Genomic DNA, 20,422 nt, shown 5'->3' on the forward strand with positions numbered 1-20,422 from the left:
CTCTCCTCTTTTTCTCTTGTTGTCAGTAGTTTGTCCCAGCATTGCAGTGGTGTAAAAATACTTTAAAGTACTACTTAAGTACTTTTTTGTGTTATCTGTACTTTACTATTTATATTTTTGACATCTTTTACTTCTACATTCCTAAAGAAAATAATGTACTTTTTACGCCATACATTTTACCTGACACCCAAAAGTAAATTTTGAATGCCTAGCAGGACAGGATGCCCCTGGCTATCCATACATAAAAAATGGTGCCGTCGGCTTGCTTAAAAGAAGGAATTTGAAATGATTTATACTTAAGTATATTTCAGCAATCACTTTTACTTTTGATACTTTAAGTATATTTAGAACCAAATACTTTTAGACTTTTACTCAAGTAGTGTTTTACTGGGTGACTTACCTTAATAGAAAGTCACTCAAATAAAAGTATATATACTTTTCCTCAAGTATGACAATTGTGTACTTTTTTGCACCACTGCAGCTTAGTTCCCTCCTGGCACAAGCTTAATCTGTCCTTTTTGTGAAATGAAAAACAGTCTTGTGATTCAGACCATTTGTTATGTTGGATTAGAATACAGGGTCATATTTACAACCCTGTTCCCATTGGTAATTACCTCCCATGTACTGCGTCATTCAACTTCACAACTACAGAGAGTGAATGCTTGAGCAGACCTCATGGATAACTTATCATACCTGCTGTATGTTTTCCGCCAGTCTGAGACACGTCATGAGAGCCATAGCTGGAGACAGGGAAGGAACCGTGCTTACAGAAGGGTTCCTGTCATGCATAGCTGCTCTTTCTCCCTCCCTCTGTCACATGCTCTATGTCATGTCTCCCTACCGTCCTGTCCTTGGCCGTATGGCTCGGTGTGACGGGATGCCATGCTATGCACATGAATCTGTTCTTTCCCTTTTCTTCTTGTTGTTGTTGTTGTCGTCTCTCTTCGTTGGTTAGTCTCACTTCATCCACTCTCTGCGCATCTCCCTGCCTGCCTGTCGGTCCACTGTTGTACATCTTCTGTCAGCTCCAATTTGTCCTGATTTTAGTTTCCATCAAACCCACTGACTTACTATACCCTGCCTGTTGTAGTGGTTTCCTACAGAACAATCTTCTGTTTGTCTTCGTTACATAGTCTCCTGGGTACCTTGCTTAGCATTTTGTTCATTATTTGTTACTCTGTCAAAAATAACATTTTGAAATCAGATATACGTTAATGATCATCAGCTTACCTACCAGGAGTTTGGATTAGAAAACACCATAAATGTTTAATTCCTTTCATTCTGTTCCAGCCTATTTCTCTTGGTGAAACACCAGCAGCTTCATGAAAGGAGTTGTTGTTAATCAGAAACAAGTATTTTCAGGTGGATTTCAGAACTAGGTTGATGTTGTTTTTAATTCATCAACAGCCAGGTGTCAGGCCCCCTATCAGTACGAACACCAGTAGAATTATAACAAAGCAGGAATGGTAGTACAGAGATGAGGGAATAGGTGCCACAGGAAAGAATTGCACACATTTTTCGGTGGTTGGGTGGGAGATGAAATTGACAGAAGCCATAGTGGCCGGGCCACATGCTTGCAGGCCATTAATGGGGATATTTTCAATTAGTCATGCTTCTTAGAGCATGGCCCGGCTACCTGTATTTACAGCCCCTGTCCCCTCACCCCCCACAGCGCTACACAATACCTCCTAGCAATAGATTACTCAGCTCTATTGATCTCTTGCACAATTCCAACCTGAGTATTTATTTATTTATTTTTCCCTTTCCCCTGCTCTCCTCCCCCTATTCTCCATCCCTCTCTTCTCTCTCCTTCTCCCTTGTATTGTGTGAATCACCTGGAGGTAACGCTGAGTGAAAATTGGTTTCTGATTCCCCCATCACTGCTGTTGATTCATTTCACAGCCACTCTCTCTGCCACTCAGCCTGGTTTGCCCTCAGCACAGACTATTTTTGCGTCCCAAATGGCACCATATTCCTTACTTAGTGCACTATATAGGGAATAGGGTGCCCTTTTTAGGATGCAACCTAGCTCAGCTTTGTCAAACAGGCATGGCTATGTTGGCCAGAATGTGTTTTGTTAAAATAGTACTAGACAACAGACAATTCACTAGGCTACAAGACGGTGGTCTACTAGGCATTAGGCTACAAGACGGTGGTTTACGAGGCACTAGGCTACAAGACGGTGGTTTACGAGGCACTAGGCTACAAGACGGTGATTTACGAGGCACTAGGCTACACGGCGGTGGTTTACGAGGCACTATGCTACAAGGCAGTGGTCTACGAGGCACTAGGCTACAAGGCGGTGGTCTACGAGGCACTAGGCTACAAGGCGGTGGTCTACGAGGCACTATGCTACAAGGCGGTGGTCTACGAGGCACTATGCTACAAGGCGGTGGTCTACGAGGCACTATGCTACAAGGCGGTGGTCTACGAGGCACTAGGCTACAAGGCGGTGGTCTACGAGGCACTAGGCTACAAGGCGGTGGTCTACGAGGCACTAGGCTACAAGGCGGTGGTCTACGAGGCTACAAGGCGGTGGTCTACGAGGCACTAGGCTACAAGGCGGTGGTCTACGAGGCACTATGCTACAAGGCGGTGGTCTACGAGGCACTAGGCTACAAGGCGGTGGTCTACGAGGCACTAGGCTACAAGGCGGTGGTCTACGAGGCACTAGGCTACAAGGCGGTGGTCTACGAGGCTACAAGGCGGTGGTCTACGAGGCACTAGGCTACAAGGCGGTGGTCTACGAGGCACTAGGCTACAAGGCGGTGGTCTACGAGGCACTAGGCTACAAGGCGGTGGTCTACGAGGCTACAAGGCGGTGGTCTACGAGGCTACAAGACGGTGTCTACGAGGCACTAGGCTACAAGACGGTCTACGAGGCTACAAGACAGTTGTGTACGAGGCACCTCTATGTATTACACTTGACTTCTTTTATCTTTTCTATTGAGATTGATGGGGTTGTTTCTGCAGTGACATGTTGACTAAAGGTGTGTGTGTTTAACTGTGTCCATCCAGGTATGACAAGGAGGGCCACTCTATGGCTGGCCAGTCTCTGACGGAGGCGAGGACAGGTGGAGGAGGAGGAGGGAACACCAACTGGAAGACCCTGGCAGACATCAAGACGGAGCACCTTGGACACGGAGATAAGGTTTTTTGCGCACGCACACACCAGCACATGCTCACACTAACATACTTTGTTGTAGACAAACATGTACATCAGTCTAAAATGTATTTTTTCTTGACTTGATTCAAAGCAAGAATATTCAAGCACAAACTGAAAGACAATATCGATTACAAGCGATCTCTTCTTTGAAGGTGGGAAGTAGACCAACCTGCATTGTGGATCCAACACACAGCAGCATCTCTATCTCAGTCACCATGAAACACTGGAACCTTGTCACTTCATCCTGGCTTTCCAAGGATTCTCTTTTCTTGGTTAGCAGTCATGATAAGTCTTTGTAATCAGAGCGATTCATTAAAGGACTGTGCTACTGGATCGCAAGCTTATTTTTAAAGCAGAATGCTAGCTTGTTTCTGTCCAAAATGTGACCCTATTCCTTACATAGTGCACTACTTTTGGCCAGGGCCCAATGGCACACTATTCCCTATGGGACCTGGTCAAAAGTAGTGCATTATATAGGGAATAGGGTGCCATTTGGGATGCACCCTACGGTATTCTGATGATCTCCCTCTCTGATGTTCTCCCTCTCGTTAATCACCAACATAGTAGGTGTCCTCTGCTGCCCTCCCCTACCTAGGTATGTGCTTTGTGACGTCACATTTATCTCCCATATTGATTGTGAAGATAAGAGTGGCTCCATTCATTCATCTTGGTAATGAAGTGATTGCTCTCATATGAGTCAAGTAAAATATGTGCTTGAAATTTCAGCTTCTTATTTTCATTTTATGAGAAGGGTGGAAAGGTGTATAATTCATCTAAGGTTATGAAAACTGATATGTTTAATATTTGTAATATAAAACTATTATTTAATCCTGGGCCTTGGTTATTAACCTCCGTTTTGGGATAAGGGATGAGGATTTTAATTAGGTTTATTTGACTGACTTTGTGTGAGGAGTTCTCTGGTTAGAAGGGCACTGGGAGAGAGGGGGGGATCGACAGGGAGGGAGGGGATGGTACAAAAGCTCAGGATTGACTGGGAGAGATGGAGAATCCAAATCAAATTGTATTTGTCACATGCTCCTAATACAGCAGGTGTAGACCTTACTGTGAAATGCTTACTTACAAGCCCTTAACCAACAATGCAGTTCAATAAATAGCTAAGAGTATTTACTAAATAAACAAAAGTTGATAAAAAAATAAATAATAATAATAATAACAGTAACAAGGCTATATACAGGGGGTACCGAGTCAATGTGTGAAGGTACAGGTTAGTCGAGGTAATTTGTACATGTACAGTTGAAGTCGGAAGTTTACATACACTTATGTTGGAGTCATTAAAACTAGTTTTTAAACCACTCCACAAATTTCTTAACAAACTATTTTTTTTATTTCACCTTTATTTAACCAGGTAGGCAAGTTGAGAACAAGTTATTATTTACAATTGCGACCTGACCAAGATAAAGCAAAGCAGTTCGACACATACAACAACACATGGAGTAAAACCGTCAATAATACAGTAGAAAAATAAGTCGATATACAATGTGAGCAAATGAAGTGAGGTAAAGGCAAAAAAAGACCATGGTGGCGAAGTAGAACACTGGAATGGTAGATTTGCAGTGAAAGAATGTGCAAAGTAGAAATAGAAATAATGGGGTGCAAAGGAGCTAAATAAATACGGTAAGGGAAGAGGTAGTTGTTTGGGCTAAATTATAGATGGGCTATGTACAGATGCAGTTATCTGTGAGCTGCTCTGACAGCTGGTGCTTAAAGCTAGTGAGGGAGAAGTGTTTCCAGTTCAGAGACTATAGTTTTGGCAAGTCGGTGAGGACATCTACTTTGTGGATGGCACAAGTCATTATTAACAATTGTTTACAGACAGATTATTTCACTTATAATTCACTGTATCACAATTCCAATGGGTCAGAAGTTTACATACACTAAGTTGACTGTGCCTTTTAAACAGCTTGGAAAATTCCAGAAAATGATGTCATGGCTTTAGAAGCTTCTGATAGGCTGACATAATTTGAGTCAATTGGAGGTGTACCTGTGGATGTATTTCAAGGCCTACTTTCAAACTCCGTGCCTCTTTGCTTGACATTGGAAAATCAACCAAGACCTCAGAAAATAAATTGACCTCCACAAGTCTGGTTCATCCTCGGGAGCAATTTCCAAACGCCTGAAGGTTCCGCGTTCATCTGTACAAACAATAGTACGCAAGTATAATCACCATGAGACCACGCAGCCGTCATACTGCTCAGGAAGGAGACACGTTCTGTCTCCTAGAGATTAACGTACTTTGGTGTGAAACGTGCAAATCAATCCCAGAACAACAGCAAAGGACCATGTGAAGATGCTGGAGGAAACGGTACAAAAGTATCTATATCCACAGTAAAACGAGTCCTATATCGACATAACCTGAAAGGCCGCTCAGCAACGAAGAGGCCAATGCTCCAAAACAGCCATAAAAAAGCCAGACTACGGTTTGCAACTGCACATGGGGACAAAGATCGTACTTTTTGGAGAAATGTCCTCTGTCTGAGGAAACAAAAATAGAACTGTTTGGCCAGAATGACCATCATTATGTTTGGAGGGAAAAGGGGGAGGCTTGCAGGCCGAAGAACACCATCCCAACCGTGATGCACGGGGGTGGCAGCATCATGTTGTGGGGGTGCTTTGCTGCCGGAGGGACTGGTGCACTTCACAAAATAGATGGCATTATGAGGAGGGGAAATTATGTGGATATATTGAAGCAACATCTCAAGACATCAGTCAGGAAGTTCAATCTTGGTTGCAAATGGGTCTTCCAAATGGACAATGATCCCAAGCATACATCCAAAGTTGTGGCAAAACAGCTTATCATGAGGTATTCTACCTCAGGCGAGCAATACCTCGAGACTACTTTAATATTAGACATTGCGCACCAGCAGTTTTTGACCATTGGAAACACACCCCGCCCCTGGTCTTACCAGACGTAGCTGCTCTGTCCTGCCGATGCACGGAGAAGCCAGCCAGCTCTATATTATCCGTGTCGTCGTTCAGCCAAGTCTCTGTGAAACATAAGATATTACCGTTTTTAATGTCTTGTTGGTAGGATAGTCTTAATCATGGATTGTCCAGTTTGTTTTCCAATGATTGCACGTTGGCCTATAATACGGAGGGTAGTGGTGGTTTACCTACTCGTCATACGAATTCTTACAAGGCACCCTGCCCTCTCCCCTTTTCTCCGTCTTCATGCTGATGGCGAGGATTTGGGCCTTGTCTCGACAAAGCATCTTTTTGTTCATTAGAGACAGTAGCAGCAACATTATGTACAAAATTAGTTGCGAAAAAACAAACAAAATAGCAGCCGTCCCCTCCGGCGCCATTATACTAGGAGAGGGGGACAATAGTAGAAAAGCTCAGGCTTGACTAACAGACACAGGTGGACTCAGGTCATGTGAAGGAGTGAGGTGTTGGTGAATGGGTAGAGGATTTTGGGCTATAGACAGGCTTGGGTCAAAGAGCATGTGAGAAAATGTCCTACCGTAGCAAAAGGAGGGGAAAATGGGGCATGTTGTTCCAAATATATAGGCCTAGATAAATAATAGAAGAGCAACACTCGACTGGAAACCTATTTGTGGCTAAACCCCTACCTGTTTTTGTGTATGGAGGATGTTGGGGCATTGCTGTGGTGATTGGCTCAGTGGCTGGCTGGGCTCTAGTCCTGGTTCTGCTGCTCTCTCATCTACTCTGCAGCTCTCCAGGGCCTGGTGTCACAAAGCCTCAGTATAGTGCTCTTATTGTTCTTTCTTGAATCCTGACGCTCCTCACATTGTAGTGTATGGACACTGTATAGGCTAACCAGTTACTTGATACGCTCCTCACATTGTAGTGTATGGACACTGTATAGGCTAACCAGTTACTTGATACGCTCCTCACATTGTAGTGTATGGACACTGTATAGGCTAACCAGTTACTTGATACGCTCCTCACATTGTAGTGTATGGACACTGTATAGGCTAACCAGTTACTTGATACGCTCCTCACATTGTAGTGTATGGACACTGTATAGGCTAACCAGTTACTTGATACGCTCCTCACATTGTAGACCTTGTAGGTTACATGCACACATTAATGCCATTTTTGTGGATTAATATAATAGTTTAAAACATTTACATGCTTTGGAAGGGAAAAAAAGATTTCCCTAAAATCACATGGACACATCTGAAATCAGGCTACCTGATAGATAGATAAATTCAGAAAATCGCCAAAAATAGACGTTCTATCACCATGTTATTTTGGCAAATCCTTTTTTATTCTGGTTTCGGCATGTACATTTAGATGTGAACTATTTTTAAGATGTTTACATTCAGTTTTTCTGAACTCACTTCTCTCGCACATAAGAGGGAGGCTACCGTGCTGGCACATACGCAGACCATTTGTTTTGTTGAACCTTTATTTAACGAGGCAAGTTTAGTTAAGAACAAATTCTTATTTACATTGACTGCCTAGGAGCAGTGGGTTAACTGTCTTGTTCAGGGGCACAACGACAGATGTTTTACCTTGTCAGCTCGGGGATTCGAACTAGCAACCTTTCGGTTACTGGCCCAACGCTCTAACCACGAGGCTACCTGCCTCCCCACCACTGGAACACTGATTAAGCTGTTTACATGTCCAAATAATTTGAAAGATTGCTTAGAAAACCAGGTGTTTAAATCACCTTATGCTAACTTATCCAAACTTCCAGTTTGGCCTTTTGCCGATGTTTTTTAAAATTAGCATAGTGACAACGTTTACATGCACTTTACTATCTCATATTAGAGTAGGCAGTTGGCACTATATAGGCTATCCAGTATGAGCATTGCTCATTCACTAGTTTCTTTGACCTTCACCAGAGTCCTCCACACTATCCATTAGCCCCCTGTTGGGTTAAGGAGCTTTCTCCTGGCATTAGGCTGTGGTGTGAGAGGAGAGGGGAAGGGAGAGGTGTGACCCAGGGCTCTAGTTCAGCCTGTAGTGTCTGTGTGTGATGAAGGCTGGGGTTGACAGAGAAGCTGACTCGAGCTCAGTCTGTCCTACTTGTACTGTTCCTGCTCAGCCCGTAGAGACTCTGAGACACGGGGTCACAAGGTCGGCCCTCTCAAAGCCCTCCGCAAGTCAGCGGCAATTAATTGTCCCTGTCACACAGTCTCTGTCAAAACCCCCAATTTCCACAACACCGACTTGCCCTGTCGACAGCGAATGGCTAACCCCGTCCACAGTCCGCTCCTTCCCGGTGGCTTGACACTGCCTGCGTATGTAAAGCCTTGTGACAGAGACAGGAGAAAAACCTCTTCAGTAGTCTCTTCTCTCTCTCTGTGGTGAGTGACATGGTAATTGCGGAGGTATTAACTTGGTTAATTAGTGCTCTTTGGGGAAGCTGCAGTGTGGGAAGGAAAATATGAGGTGTTTTAAAGGTAGATTCAATGCTTTGAAAAGGGAGAGATTTTTCTCTCATTTGTCCACTGTCATTGATTACTCCCCAAGTGTTTTTGTGGTCTGAAGTGACATAAAATATAAATTGTCCTTCTGTGCAATTTAATTGTGGCTGAATTCCTTAGGCATATTGACAGTGGCCAGCAGTCAGCCTATGGGGAGAGGGCGAAATCAATTACGACCAATGTGGCGGAAACGTTCCCTTTTAGTTTTTCTATTTATTTCCTTTGAAAACTGGAGGTTAAGACTTTGCCTGGGGCCTCCATCTAGATTGTGAACTATAGAGAGAAAGAAAGAACCTCTTGCATGTGGAATTCTCAATGAAGTGCACCAGGCAGAAATGTCCTGTTTCCTGTCCCCTGCTTTCCTTTCTGTACGCCAGGCAATGTTCCCCTCCATGAATATGAATCAGGACGTCCAGGCTATTACAATCCCCTGTTGTAATCCTACTGTAGGTCATTATTGTGTAAGGGAGTGTTATAGGTTTTTAAAAGAGCACACCCTGTTTTGTCCTCTGGGTGAATCCTAATGACTGACTTATGAAGGTGCTTGGCCTCAGAGGTTTTCCTGTGTGTGTTTCCATAATGAGATATTACTGTGTGGTGTTGCCTATAGGCCCTGGTCGAAATGAGTGTACTACATAGGGAATAGGGCGCTGTTTGGGATGTAGACGGTGTTAAGACACGGAGGTGTCTGCTCCTCTCTCTCCCCTTCAACGTGACCCTGTTTTCACCTCACTGGGCCTCTGTCACCTCATTGTCACATGGTGATGAGCAGTAGAGGGGGGACTGACACGCAGAGGGGGAGAGAGATTCCACCTGTCTGTGGCAGAAAGGCGTATGAAGTGGTGGGTGGGGGTATAGAAACAGAAAGGGAGCTCTACAACATGTTGACAGAACGAGAGGCGCCGTGACTCATCTCCAACCCTGTTGACACTGAGTCACGTCATTATGTTGCTCCCTCCCACAGCCCTTACTGTCCGTCTCCATTTATATATTTCAGGACTCAGCGCTGGGATATTCTCAGCAGGTGCTTGCTGCTCTCCGACAGGCTAGGAAATATTCTGAAAGGCTGTTTATGTGTATTGGGGTTATAAACTTTGCATATTCTCCATAAAAAAGATGAGGCAGCCTGCCTTTGCAGTTTTGTATTTGTGTTTGGAGCTATGCTATGCAGATTGCGGTTGGATTGTTGTTTTTGCATCCCACTGCAGTAATGTTTCTCTTTTAATAGAGTTTGAATATTCTAGTTGATGTTCTTTAATGCTTATTAGTTGTTAGTTCTGCGCTGTGTAATGTCATGAACCTTATGTAGAAATCATAGACCAAACCTGCACATTACAATATGGCCTGCCACAAACATTTGAAAAGGATTGGCTGAATGATTCTCTGCAGGTATAGCAGTATGATCTTCCACAAAACATGTGAAGTGTACACTTTTTAAAAGGACTAAGAAGTATACTCAGTAATGTTGGCTGTGTGTTGCCTGTGTCTCTCTCTCCAGGCAGACTACTTCAGCTGCATCGCCACCATAGTGTACATCCGTAAGGAGAACTGTCTGTACCAGGCGTGCCCTAGTCAGGACTGCAATAAGAAGGTGGTGGACCAGCAGAACGGCATGTTCCGCTGTGAGAAGTGTGACAAAGAGTTCCCCAACTTCAAGTACCGACTCATCCTCTCTGTGAGTGGCTCAGCTCTGTCTAAACTTTCTGTCTGGATTCAGAACGCAGCCAGAGGACCCACACACACGCTGCGTCCCACTCTGCCACCCTATTCACCCTCACTGTTTCTGCCCGCTCCTGACCCTTTCCCCTAGGCCTCTATTCATTCTCTCATCCTCACAGGACCCTTGGTGGGGCTGTGTCTGCTGTGGCCGGGTGTGTTCCTCTGGGGGACTTGTATACTGCCTCTCAATACTCGGCCTCTTGCGCTTTTTCTCTGGCATGCACACTTTTGCTTTCTGTCTTCCTCCCTCCTTTCACTCTTCTCGCTCGTCTTCACACCCCTTTCTTTCTTTCACTCTCTCCTTCCTTCTGGGCACAGTTTTCCCCTCTTCTCCGAGGACTCCAGCCAGTCTTCCCCTGTCGTTCTACTTCTCTGACGGTCCTCAACTCTCCCCGTCGGATCTCTTTACACTCATGTTTGAAGATTATTTAAGGCCATTTTGTTCTCGCTGCTGCAGGTGTTAAATAGTGGCCGGCTATTTCGCATTCATGTTTTGTTTTGTTGGAAGTCAGGATTATGTTGAGTTAATTGCTCTATTCCCCCACATCAATGTTGAGGCATTTTTTTCTCTGCTTGTTAAAAATAGCAACATTAAAATACTACCTCAATTAGTCAGCAAACGAGCTCTTGCAGCCAGACATCTAAAATAAGCTGCTTTTCTATTGTTTTGCACCTCTCGCCAGTCAGCATATTGCTTCTCTTCACAGAACTGGAACATAAGCTGGGAATATGCTACCACTGCGCGCAGCTCTCATCACACATACACCTTGGTTCTGCTGGTGCCAAATGGAGAGTTCTAGAATAATGATTTTCCCAGGAGTATAAACTTGTGCAATCGACAATACATTGAATATTCAGCATCAACGTGACATCATTAACAATAATAAACCAAAGTATCAAATCCCTGAGAAGCCTACATTTTTAATAGACTGAATGCATTCCAAATGGCACCCTATTCCCTATGTGTTGCACTTCTTTTGACCAGGGCCCATTGCACTCCTGTCAAAAGTGGTGCACTATAAAGAGAATAGGGTGCTATTTATGTTGCAACCTATGATCAACAAAGCCCAGATGACCTTTGACTTTCCAAAGTACTCACTCCTAACATGAGTCTGTCTCTGTTCCTCCTCCTGTCCTGCAGGCCAACATAGCAGACTACGGGGACAACCAGTGGGTGACCTGCTTTCAGGAGAGTGCTGAAGCCATTTTGGGACAGAACGCTGCTTACCTAGGGCAGCTCAAGGACTCGGTGAGCCTGCCTGCCTGTCTCCCTCTCTTCCCGTCTGTCTGCATGTCTCCCTATCTGCCTGTTTGTCTGCCCGTCTGTCTCACTCTCTGCCCGTCTGTCTCACTCTCTGCCCGTCTCCCTGTCTCGCTCCTTCTCTGTCTGGTTCAAAGCCTGGCCTGAGGAAATGGCCTAGGGGAGGTGCTGAACCCCATGCACGGTCTAATCTAGCCTGTCCCTGCCAGCCTAAACAGGCTGCTGTGCCGTGTGGTCTCTGTAGGCCCTCACACAGCCTCTATAACCCAAGGACTTCTATTGAAATAATCATAATAAGTGAGGTTTTTTTACAAAAAATGTTGCGCTACATTATTATTATTTTTAATTAGATGGAAAACGGCTTTGATTTAGAACCAGCCATCTTGATTAAAACAATGGCTTTTTAATGGAAACGAGCAAGTTTCTGATTGTCATTAATGTTAAATTGAGCCCATTTTGTTAATTTTCATGCAGAATGAAGCTGCCTTCGAGGAGATCTTTCAGCAGGCCAACTTCCACACGTTCGTTTTCCGTAACAGAGTCAAGCTGGAGACCTACAATGTAAGTAGTGTCTGACATATATGGGATTTTGGGATCCAATACCATGCTTATTTTTGGGAGGCAAAGTAGGCTATACCTGTTCCAATTTATCGGCCGATGCTTTTCAGACGTGATATGTCTTTTCAAAGATACCTTTGAATCGGATTTCTTACAATCGAAAACATTAAGTGAACAGAAGTACTCAGATTAGCATGTTTTTGTTCATCATTTGTCAATATCGGTGGTATAAAGACCAATATGATAGATCTAAAATAGAGGGGGAAAAGCCCAATATCAGCATTGACTCTAAATGTATAAAATGACAGACATCAGGCTTGGACGGTATCCAGATTGCCATATCTTTATACCATATTCAATAATACCGACACTGAAAACAAGGGGCACTCTTTTCAAACCCCACTGATACTCTGTAATCCGAAGGTTAGCGATTCTAACAAGTACATGTGAAATCTTGTAGAAAATGCTAACTAAATGCTAATGAGCACATTGCAAACATTTTGTACAGATTCTGACTTAAACTATACAAGTAACAGTTTGCTGCACGCACAAAACAAATATTAGCCAGCAAGGCTCTTGATCCAGGAGGGGATTCTCTGCTGTTACCAAGCGAGTGCTTGGTTTTGGAAGAAGCTAAACAGATGGATAGCTAACTAGCTACTAAATTAGCAAACCAAATGCACAACTGCAGAGCATTTAGCACATTTTAGACAGTTAACTTAATAGTTATAAGGCAAATATTTAGTTGTGAGTTCTGTGACTAGATCACTTGGCGCGTGCTACATGACAAGGCTCCGGTCTATGTCATTGTGTTGTAATAATGTAACAGGTGAAATGTAGAACGCAGTGTTCTTTATCTCCTAACGTATTACACAAATTGAAAGCAGATATTTACTTTAAAAAGTAGCAACAAATGTTCAACTTTATTAAATTGAAAAAAAATGATCCGTGCTATTGACAGTATTGAAAAACCATCATGTGGCTTTTCCCTAATGCCCGGGTATACTGCCCAAGCCTAACAGACATGTATTACTTCATATCAGAGCGTGTTGCCAACAATGAGGTAGAGGTTGTCTGGTTCCATTCCAGTCATCTGGATGGGAGGAAAAAGAACACAGACACACATCTTGTTCAGAGGTTTGACAGAATGCCAATTTATTGAAATCAGTATGTAAACAGCTTCTTTCTATGTTCAGCTGTGTGTGACGTTCATATTCCAATTGGCCTGACAAATATCAGCATTTGGCTGTGGCATTTCTCCTTCTATTGGTTGAATTGCCTCTTCTCTCCTCTCCTTCCATCCCTTCGTCTGTGGATAGAGACCACAGAATAGAACAGACGGTGGGTTTTCTTGAGACGACAGCTCGTTTTCAGGGGCTGTGTGAAAGGTGCACACAGATTAGTTGTGGTCACCCTCTCCTGGAAGCTACACAGATGGAGCCTTGTTTTGAGAGCACAGCATAAAATAATTGATTGGTTTGGGACTGAGAGCAGGGAGAGTTGGAACTCTGCCAGGGAGGCCTATTAACAACAGAAGAGTAGAGACCACTGTCTGTCACAACGTGTGTGTGTGTGTGTGAGAACACACTCAGCTCAGCCTCGGCAGCTTACAGGAAGGAGCCTGCTGTTTCAAGGATGTCCTGGCCATTGCCTCAAGCAAATGTTTCCTTAAAACATATCTGGGCATTCTGCTGCAAGCCAATTTTCCTTGAGAGGAAAAATAATCTGTTTTTCTTACTTTGAGTCGCGTAGCTAGGTTGTAGAGCATGTTTTCTGATGTAGGATGAACAGTGTAAGGGTTTCATATTGACATTAGGGCTGGGAATATAGCGTCATATGGTTAATGACTCATACCAATATGGTTAATGACTAATACCAATACTTTACTAGACATGAGTACTATAGCATCATATGGTTAACCTCTCTGGGATATGTGTCCCACCTGGCCAAAAGCCAGGGAAATTCCAATCCAAAAATAAATTACTATAAAAATCAAACTTTCATTAAATCACACATGCAAATTAAAGCTACACTTGTTGTGAATCCAGCCGACATGTCAGATTTCAAAAAGGCTTTTCGGCGAAAGCAAACGATGCTATTATCTGAGGATAGTATCTCTGTAAACAAAGGGAAACCATATTTCAACCCTGCAAGCGCGACACAAAACGCAGAAAGAAAAATATAATTCATGCCTTACCTTTGACGAGCTTCTATTGTTGGCACTCCAATATGTCCCATAAACATCACAAATGGTCCTTTTTGTTTGATTAATTCCGTCGATATATATCCAAAATGTCCATTTATTTGGCGCGTTTGATCCAGATAAACACTGATTCCAACTTGCTCAACGTGACTACAAAATATCTCAAAAGTTACCTGTAAACTTTGCCAAAATATTTCAAACTACTTTTGTAATACAACTTTAGGTATTTCTTTAAGTAAATAATCGATAAAATTGAAGACTGGATGATCTGTATTCAATACAGGAAGAAAACAAACTAGCATGCTTTCTGGTCACACGCCTCTATCTAACAGTACACTTCAAGTGACCCTTGTTCAAGATGGCTGTATGTCTTCATTACACAAAGGAATAACCTCAACCAATTTCTAAAGACTGTTGACCTCCAGTGGAAGCGGTAGGAACTGCAAGAAGGTCCCTTAGAAATCTGGATTCTTTATGAAAACTAATTGAAAAGAGTTACCTCAACAACAACAAAAATCTGAATGGTTTGTCCCTAGGGTTTTGCCTGCTAAATAAGTTCTGTTATACTCACAGACATGATTCAAACAGTTTTAGAAACTTGAGTGTTTTCTATCCAAATCTACTAATAATATGCATATCTTTACTCAAGAAGCAGTTTGCAGGCCTCCCGGGTGGTGCAGTGGTTAAGGGCGCTGTACTGCTGTGCCATCAGAGTCCCTGGGTTCGCGCCCAGGCTCTGTCGTAACCGGCCGCGACCGGGAGGTCCGTGGGGCGACGCACAATTGGCCTAGCGTCGTCCGGGTTAGGGAGGGCTTGGTCGGTTGGGATGTCCTTGTCTCATCGCGCACCAGCGACTCCTGTGGCGGGCCGGGCGCAGTGCGCGCTAACCAAGGTTGCCAGGTGCACGGTGTACCCTCCGACACATTGGTGCGGCTGGCTTCCGGGTTGGATGCGTGCTGTGTTAAGAAGCAGTACGGCTGGTTAGGTTGTGTATCGGAGGACGCATGACTTTCAACCTTCGTCTCTCCCAAGCCCGTACGGGAGTTGTAGCGATGAGACAAGATAGTAGCTACTACAACAATTGGATACCACGAAAAAGGGGTAAAATTCACACACAAAAAACACAAAAAAAAGAAGCTGTTTGCATCAGTCATTTGAGATTGTATAATGCAGAATTAGATGAGAAAACAAAGTCGCTGTCAGCACTTCCAAAGGTGACCTTGTAGCTACCTACCTGCTGCTCTGAACACAGACAGACTACCAGAGACATGATATTGTGTTGATGGAAGAGATGCAGCTTAGCCATGTCTGCTGACAATATATTTGATCATTGTGTGAGGAATCAGGTGGTGAGAGAAGCCTAGTTTATAAATAACAATGATTAGCCTATACGTGATCGTAACCCAGCTGTAACATTATACAGTGCTCTTATTCCCTTCCCCAAGCTCTCACTTTTCTCTCTTGGTCCAGACAGTTCAGTCCTTGTAACTTGTTTAGTCTGTTTCCAGTGCTTGGTTGTCTGGGTCTCGAAGTGGTTGTCTGGGGGACATTGGCGAAAAGAGAGCACATCGGACATAAAACCATGTTAAGTTCTCAAATAGATGTCTGCCTTCCATCCATTTCCAACCCATGACAGGCCGAGCCCAGTGCAGTAGTACTACGAAAGAAGAAGCAGAGAAGTGCTGTGGATTTGCATAGCAAGCGGCAGTCTGATTCTCCTCGCTTTGCCCACATAAATCCTGCCTTTCTGGCAAGATGTGACCAACACTAATCGCTTGACAAACTCTGTCACACTCGCTTGTGGAGCTGCAGTGCAGTATGCTCGTGTGTGTGTGTTCCTGAGAGACCTGTGCGTGAGAGGAGTGTGCTCTGGGGGAAGAAAAGGGAGGTGAGGGTGAGTTGGGGGACTAGAGCAGAGTGACGAGAGAGGAAGTTACTCATTAGATGGTAAAAATGACGAGGGACCATTTCCAGACCACCCTTCGTCTCTGCTGCTGTGTCTGTTTCAGAGCCGCTGCACACAGGATGAAAAGACTGATGCCCTTTTCATGTGTGATTTGGTTAGTCAGGTTTCTGCTCCCACTATCTACCATAGCAACGCTGGCACACTTAGTACTATTAACGAAAGGTCTCATCGGAACTGCACTGTGTATCTGTGGGGTCTGTGTGCACTTTGTAGGGATGCTGGGCAGTTTATGAAACAAGCTTCCCCCTATTGTCAGGACAGCGGAAGTCCCCACCCATCTTTTGAAAACGTCTGAAACCCTACCTCTTTAAAGAGTATCTTAAATATATCCCACAGTGACCCCCCCCCCCCCCCAATGTAAAATTGTTTTGTGTGTGGCTGGAACAAACGGGGCCTGAGCTGTCTGAAGCCTGAGTGTAGGCACAGACACACAAGGTTTTGTCACATCCATCACCCACATGCTGGTAAGCTAGCCGAGCTGAGCCCCCCCCAGCCACACTGTGTCAGCATGTAAACTGAGGTGGGGGCAGCACAGCAGAGCACAGGACTGACACTACACCACAGCCCTGTCAGGACCGCTGTCTTCGGGCTAGTGTCTACACCTGCTGCGACCAACAGACCTCTGCTAGAGATGAGGACGTATCTGCTGTAGTCTAGTTCATGAAGTGGACTTCTTCTATGAACAGTCACAATGCAACCATGGTTACATCATTCTTGTTTCTTGCTGTAGAAATGAGAAGATATCCATTGCAGCTAGCACTTCAATTCAATGAACAGGGAACAATTAAACCATGGTTCAATAATTTTTGGGGTCTGTAAAAATATTACAGTAATAACTAGTATTGTAAACATGGGAGGTACTCAGTGGACCACAGGCTGCAGGTGTCTGCAGAAGTCAAACCCCACATGGCTGAGGTCATCCACTGAACCATAACGTTACTGTATACCTTCTCAAGCGTTCCATCTGGCCCTGGTTAGAGGCAGATAGGAGAGTGTGAATGCACTAACATCCAGACTGCATAAATAGCTTTTTAGCTGAACCTAATGGAGTGAGTGCAGATCGTAACCACAGTGCAGATCGTAACCACAGGGCAGATGGTCCTTTTTAATCCCATGTGAGAGAGAGGAGTGCTACAACACCTCTTCTCTCTTCTTCCTACAACACCCCCATTTCCTTCTGTCACGCACCCTATGACACCCTCCCTCACCCCGCTCTGCACCTTGCCCCGCCACCTGCACATACATTAGCACAGCCAAGAACAATGCTCACCCCGCTCAGGAAATGGGTATTTCTCCTCTGAGAAAATTCTAGATCAGCAATTGATTGCAGCATTTTGATCTTTTGTGTTCACTGTGTACAATTAGCATTTTAGCAGCAGCATAACTATTACCCTAGCCTGAGGATTGTTCTGTAGAGATCTGCAAAGAGAGAGTGACTGTAGTATGGTGATGACTGTTGAATCTAACCTTCTGCTGGGTCGCATTCATTATCCACCTAAACAGAAGAAAACTGGCAAACAGGGAGGGACTACTTGAACTACCAGTCCAATATGAAACACATATTTTAGCTTTCCGTTGGAAAAGGTTTTGCTACAGTGTGCACTTATGCCCTGTGTTTTGTAAGGCATGCTTAGAAGGATAGGATTCCCTCTTAGTGAGGGGACAAGAAGAGGGGGCTTGTTTTCTCTCAGGCTCTAATAAGAGTGAGTCAATTGAAAGGAACAGTAGTGCAGTATGTAGGGAAATGGGAATAGGGTGTCATTTGGGACGTAGCCGGTGACTGTAGCCGCCTCTTTAAAGAGTGATGGACCAGGTGGATGACCTTATCTACTCTAGACAGATGCGGAGGTGGTGAGAACATTTAAACGCTGTCTCTGTCGCAGTGCATAGAGGTTGCATCACCGTCCATTTAAATGCCAGAATTTAAATACAGACTATTGAAATATCACATTTTCTAACGTGTTAGAGAAGTAGGAAAATCTCTCTGGTACCAGGCCGCCTGCCTACTTAGTGCTGCTTTCTCTGACTGAACCAGTCATTCACCTGTGGTGAACAAGCTTGTATAACATGCATTCCAGTAAAAGTCCAAACAGACCGTGTAGACCAACAGTTAAAAGCAGTGGGTGTCCGGTCTATTGACCACAGAACCTCGGCTGTCTTTTTCTGTTAATTTGCTAATGATTCTACATGTTGAATGGCCACTGTTCGTTGACACCCAGCAGGTGATCTACTGCACATGGCCGAGGTTTGTGTTGGTTTGTCTTCCCTCGAACACACTGGGTGCGTCCCAGTAATATACTACTTCCCACAAATATAAAGCATTGGATTGGTGGAGGCATGCACTATAGAGTATTTCCTCCACACTTCTTGTACCAGTCGTTTACTTTGAAATCAGTGAAGGGAAGTGAATTAGTTCACACTTTGGGAGGAAGGAGAGAAAAGTGGGAGGTAGCTAGTGTAGTGAATGGACACTGAGGGGGACATCATGTAACAACTACTCCATGTGTTCCCCTGTCCCTTTAGGACGAGTCCCGGATCAAGGCCACTGTGATGGAGGTGAAACCTGTGGACCACAAGGAGTACAGCAAGAGACTCATCATAAACATCAGGAAGATGGCTTCCACCCAATAAGAACGCTCGCTTTGCCTCCTCGGCTACGTTCAAGCTTCGCCCCCTGCTCTGCAGCCGCAGCACTTCCCAACCTGCCAGACTGACTGTGAACCAGTCCTAGGTTTCATCCCAAATGGCACCCTATACCCTATGTAGTGCACTTCTTTTGACCAAAAGTAGTGCACTACATGGGGAATAGGGTGCCATTTCAGACATAACCGAAGTGTTACTATTCTATACTTTTTATTTAGCTGTGTCCATGTACCTCTGTTACTCTGTAAGTCACTGAACTTTGAACATGTTAACTATGCTGAATGTACTGGAAGGTTGGTTTTGTCTTCTTGGCCCAACCAGTAATCTTGAGAGAGTGCTGCTGGGGCAGGATTATATCGCTCTGTGTTATGGCGATGGGTGGGGGGTGACTTACGAAACTGCTGACATTTTGGGTTGTGGATTAAATGGAGGGAGGGATGAATGGTGCCTGGGATGGGACAGTCTTAACCACAGAAATCATAGCTGTGTGGTCTGTCTTAAGTCAGCTGTTATTGCATGGGTGTTTTGTATACGCAGAGGGTTCTGTACTGTAGCTAGCACTCTGTCACTCGCTCCCACCATCACTATGCCTGGACCTACCCATCCCTGATAAGAGCCGTTATTTTCTAACTCTCACACACACAGCAGGCAGAATGCAGGAAATGCACTGTACTGTATTTAATTAATTTTTGTAATTATTTTCAGTACCTGTTAGAATATTTCAGACAGCAATAATTGGCATTTTTCTTTACATCGATTTGGTCAGTTGATTACATAAAAATAAACCTGTTTGTGACCAAAAGTGAAGGAGTTGTCAGGTGTGTTTTTAAATGAATGTTTTCTGCTTTGTTCTGTTGACATTATATGAATAAAGGGCCCAGTTTAATGTGATGTGTTAGAATGCTCGGCTGGAGTGTAGCCAGATAAATATGTCTGAGTGTAACCATGTTGTACAGCAGGCAGGTTAACCAGGTCTCAGCCCATTTAAAGATCAGGCAGTGGGGTGGGGCCATGGGACAGGTCTGGAGCCTTAATCTTTGATGCTGCATTTTAAAATAATTATTCAGTAGCTGGCTCACAGTGCTCTCTGGACGCATCCCAAATGCTACCTTATTCGCTTTACAGTGCACTAGAGCCCATAAGGTTCTGGTCCAAAGTAGTGTACTATATAGGGAATAGGGTGCCAATTGGGACGAACATCAATCTCCAGAGGTGGAGCTCAGATGTGCCACTGATACCCTCCTGCAGTCTTGACTTCCATGTTGTATTAAAGCAGAACATCAGTAAAGCTCTTCTTCCCCATTTTTCTTCTGATAACCATCGCGTTTCCACTGAACGCTCCATCTTCGGCCCATTGTGTGTAGCTGAGATGGATTAAAGCTGTCTTCCCGCTGTTCAAAATGTTGTTCTTTTTAGCTGTGCCTCATTGCTTGAGTTTGTCTTTGTGTCTCCCTCCCCCACCTCTCAAACTGACACCCTCTGCTTCTTT

At 44.2% G+C, this 20,422-nt stretch overlaps 1 protein-coding gene across 3 annotated transcripts in view; it reads left to right on the forward strand.

The window, feature by feature from the left end:
- Positions 1–20,221, forward strand: part of LOC109905720 (replication protein A 70 kDa DNA-binding subunit) — a 39,213-nt gene extending 18,992 nt beyond the window's left edge. For 2 of the 3 annotated variants that reach the window (XM_020503254.2, XM_031790856.1), the window contains 5 exons: positions 3,019–3,151; positions 10,082–10,258; positions 11,444–11,551; positions 12,038–12,124; positions 18,814–20,221. In XM_020503254.2, the coding sequence (XP_020358843.1) occupies positions 3,019–3,151; positions 10,082–10,258; positions 11,444–11,551; positions 12,038–12,124; positions 18,814–18,921 (613 nt within the window). In that variant the 3' untranslated portion in view covers positions 18,922–20,221. The remainder of the gene's footprint in view (positions 1–3,018; positions 3,152–10,081; positions 10,259–11,443; positions 11,552–12,037; positions 12,125–18,813) is intronic. The other variant, XM_020503255.2, reaches the window with a different exon arrangement.
- Positions 20,222–20,422: the final 201 nt, after the last annotated feature.

The sequence above is a fragment of the Oncorhynchus kisutch genome, linkage group LG15, assembly GCF_002021735.2.
Source record: "Oncorhynchus kisutch isolate 150728-3 linkage group LG15, Okis_V2, whole genome shotgun sequence".
In the NCBI taxonomy this organism is placed as follows: domain Eukaryota; kingdom Metazoa; phylum Chordata; class Actinopteri; order Salmoniformes; family Salmonidae; genus Oncorhynchus; species Oncorhynchus kisutch.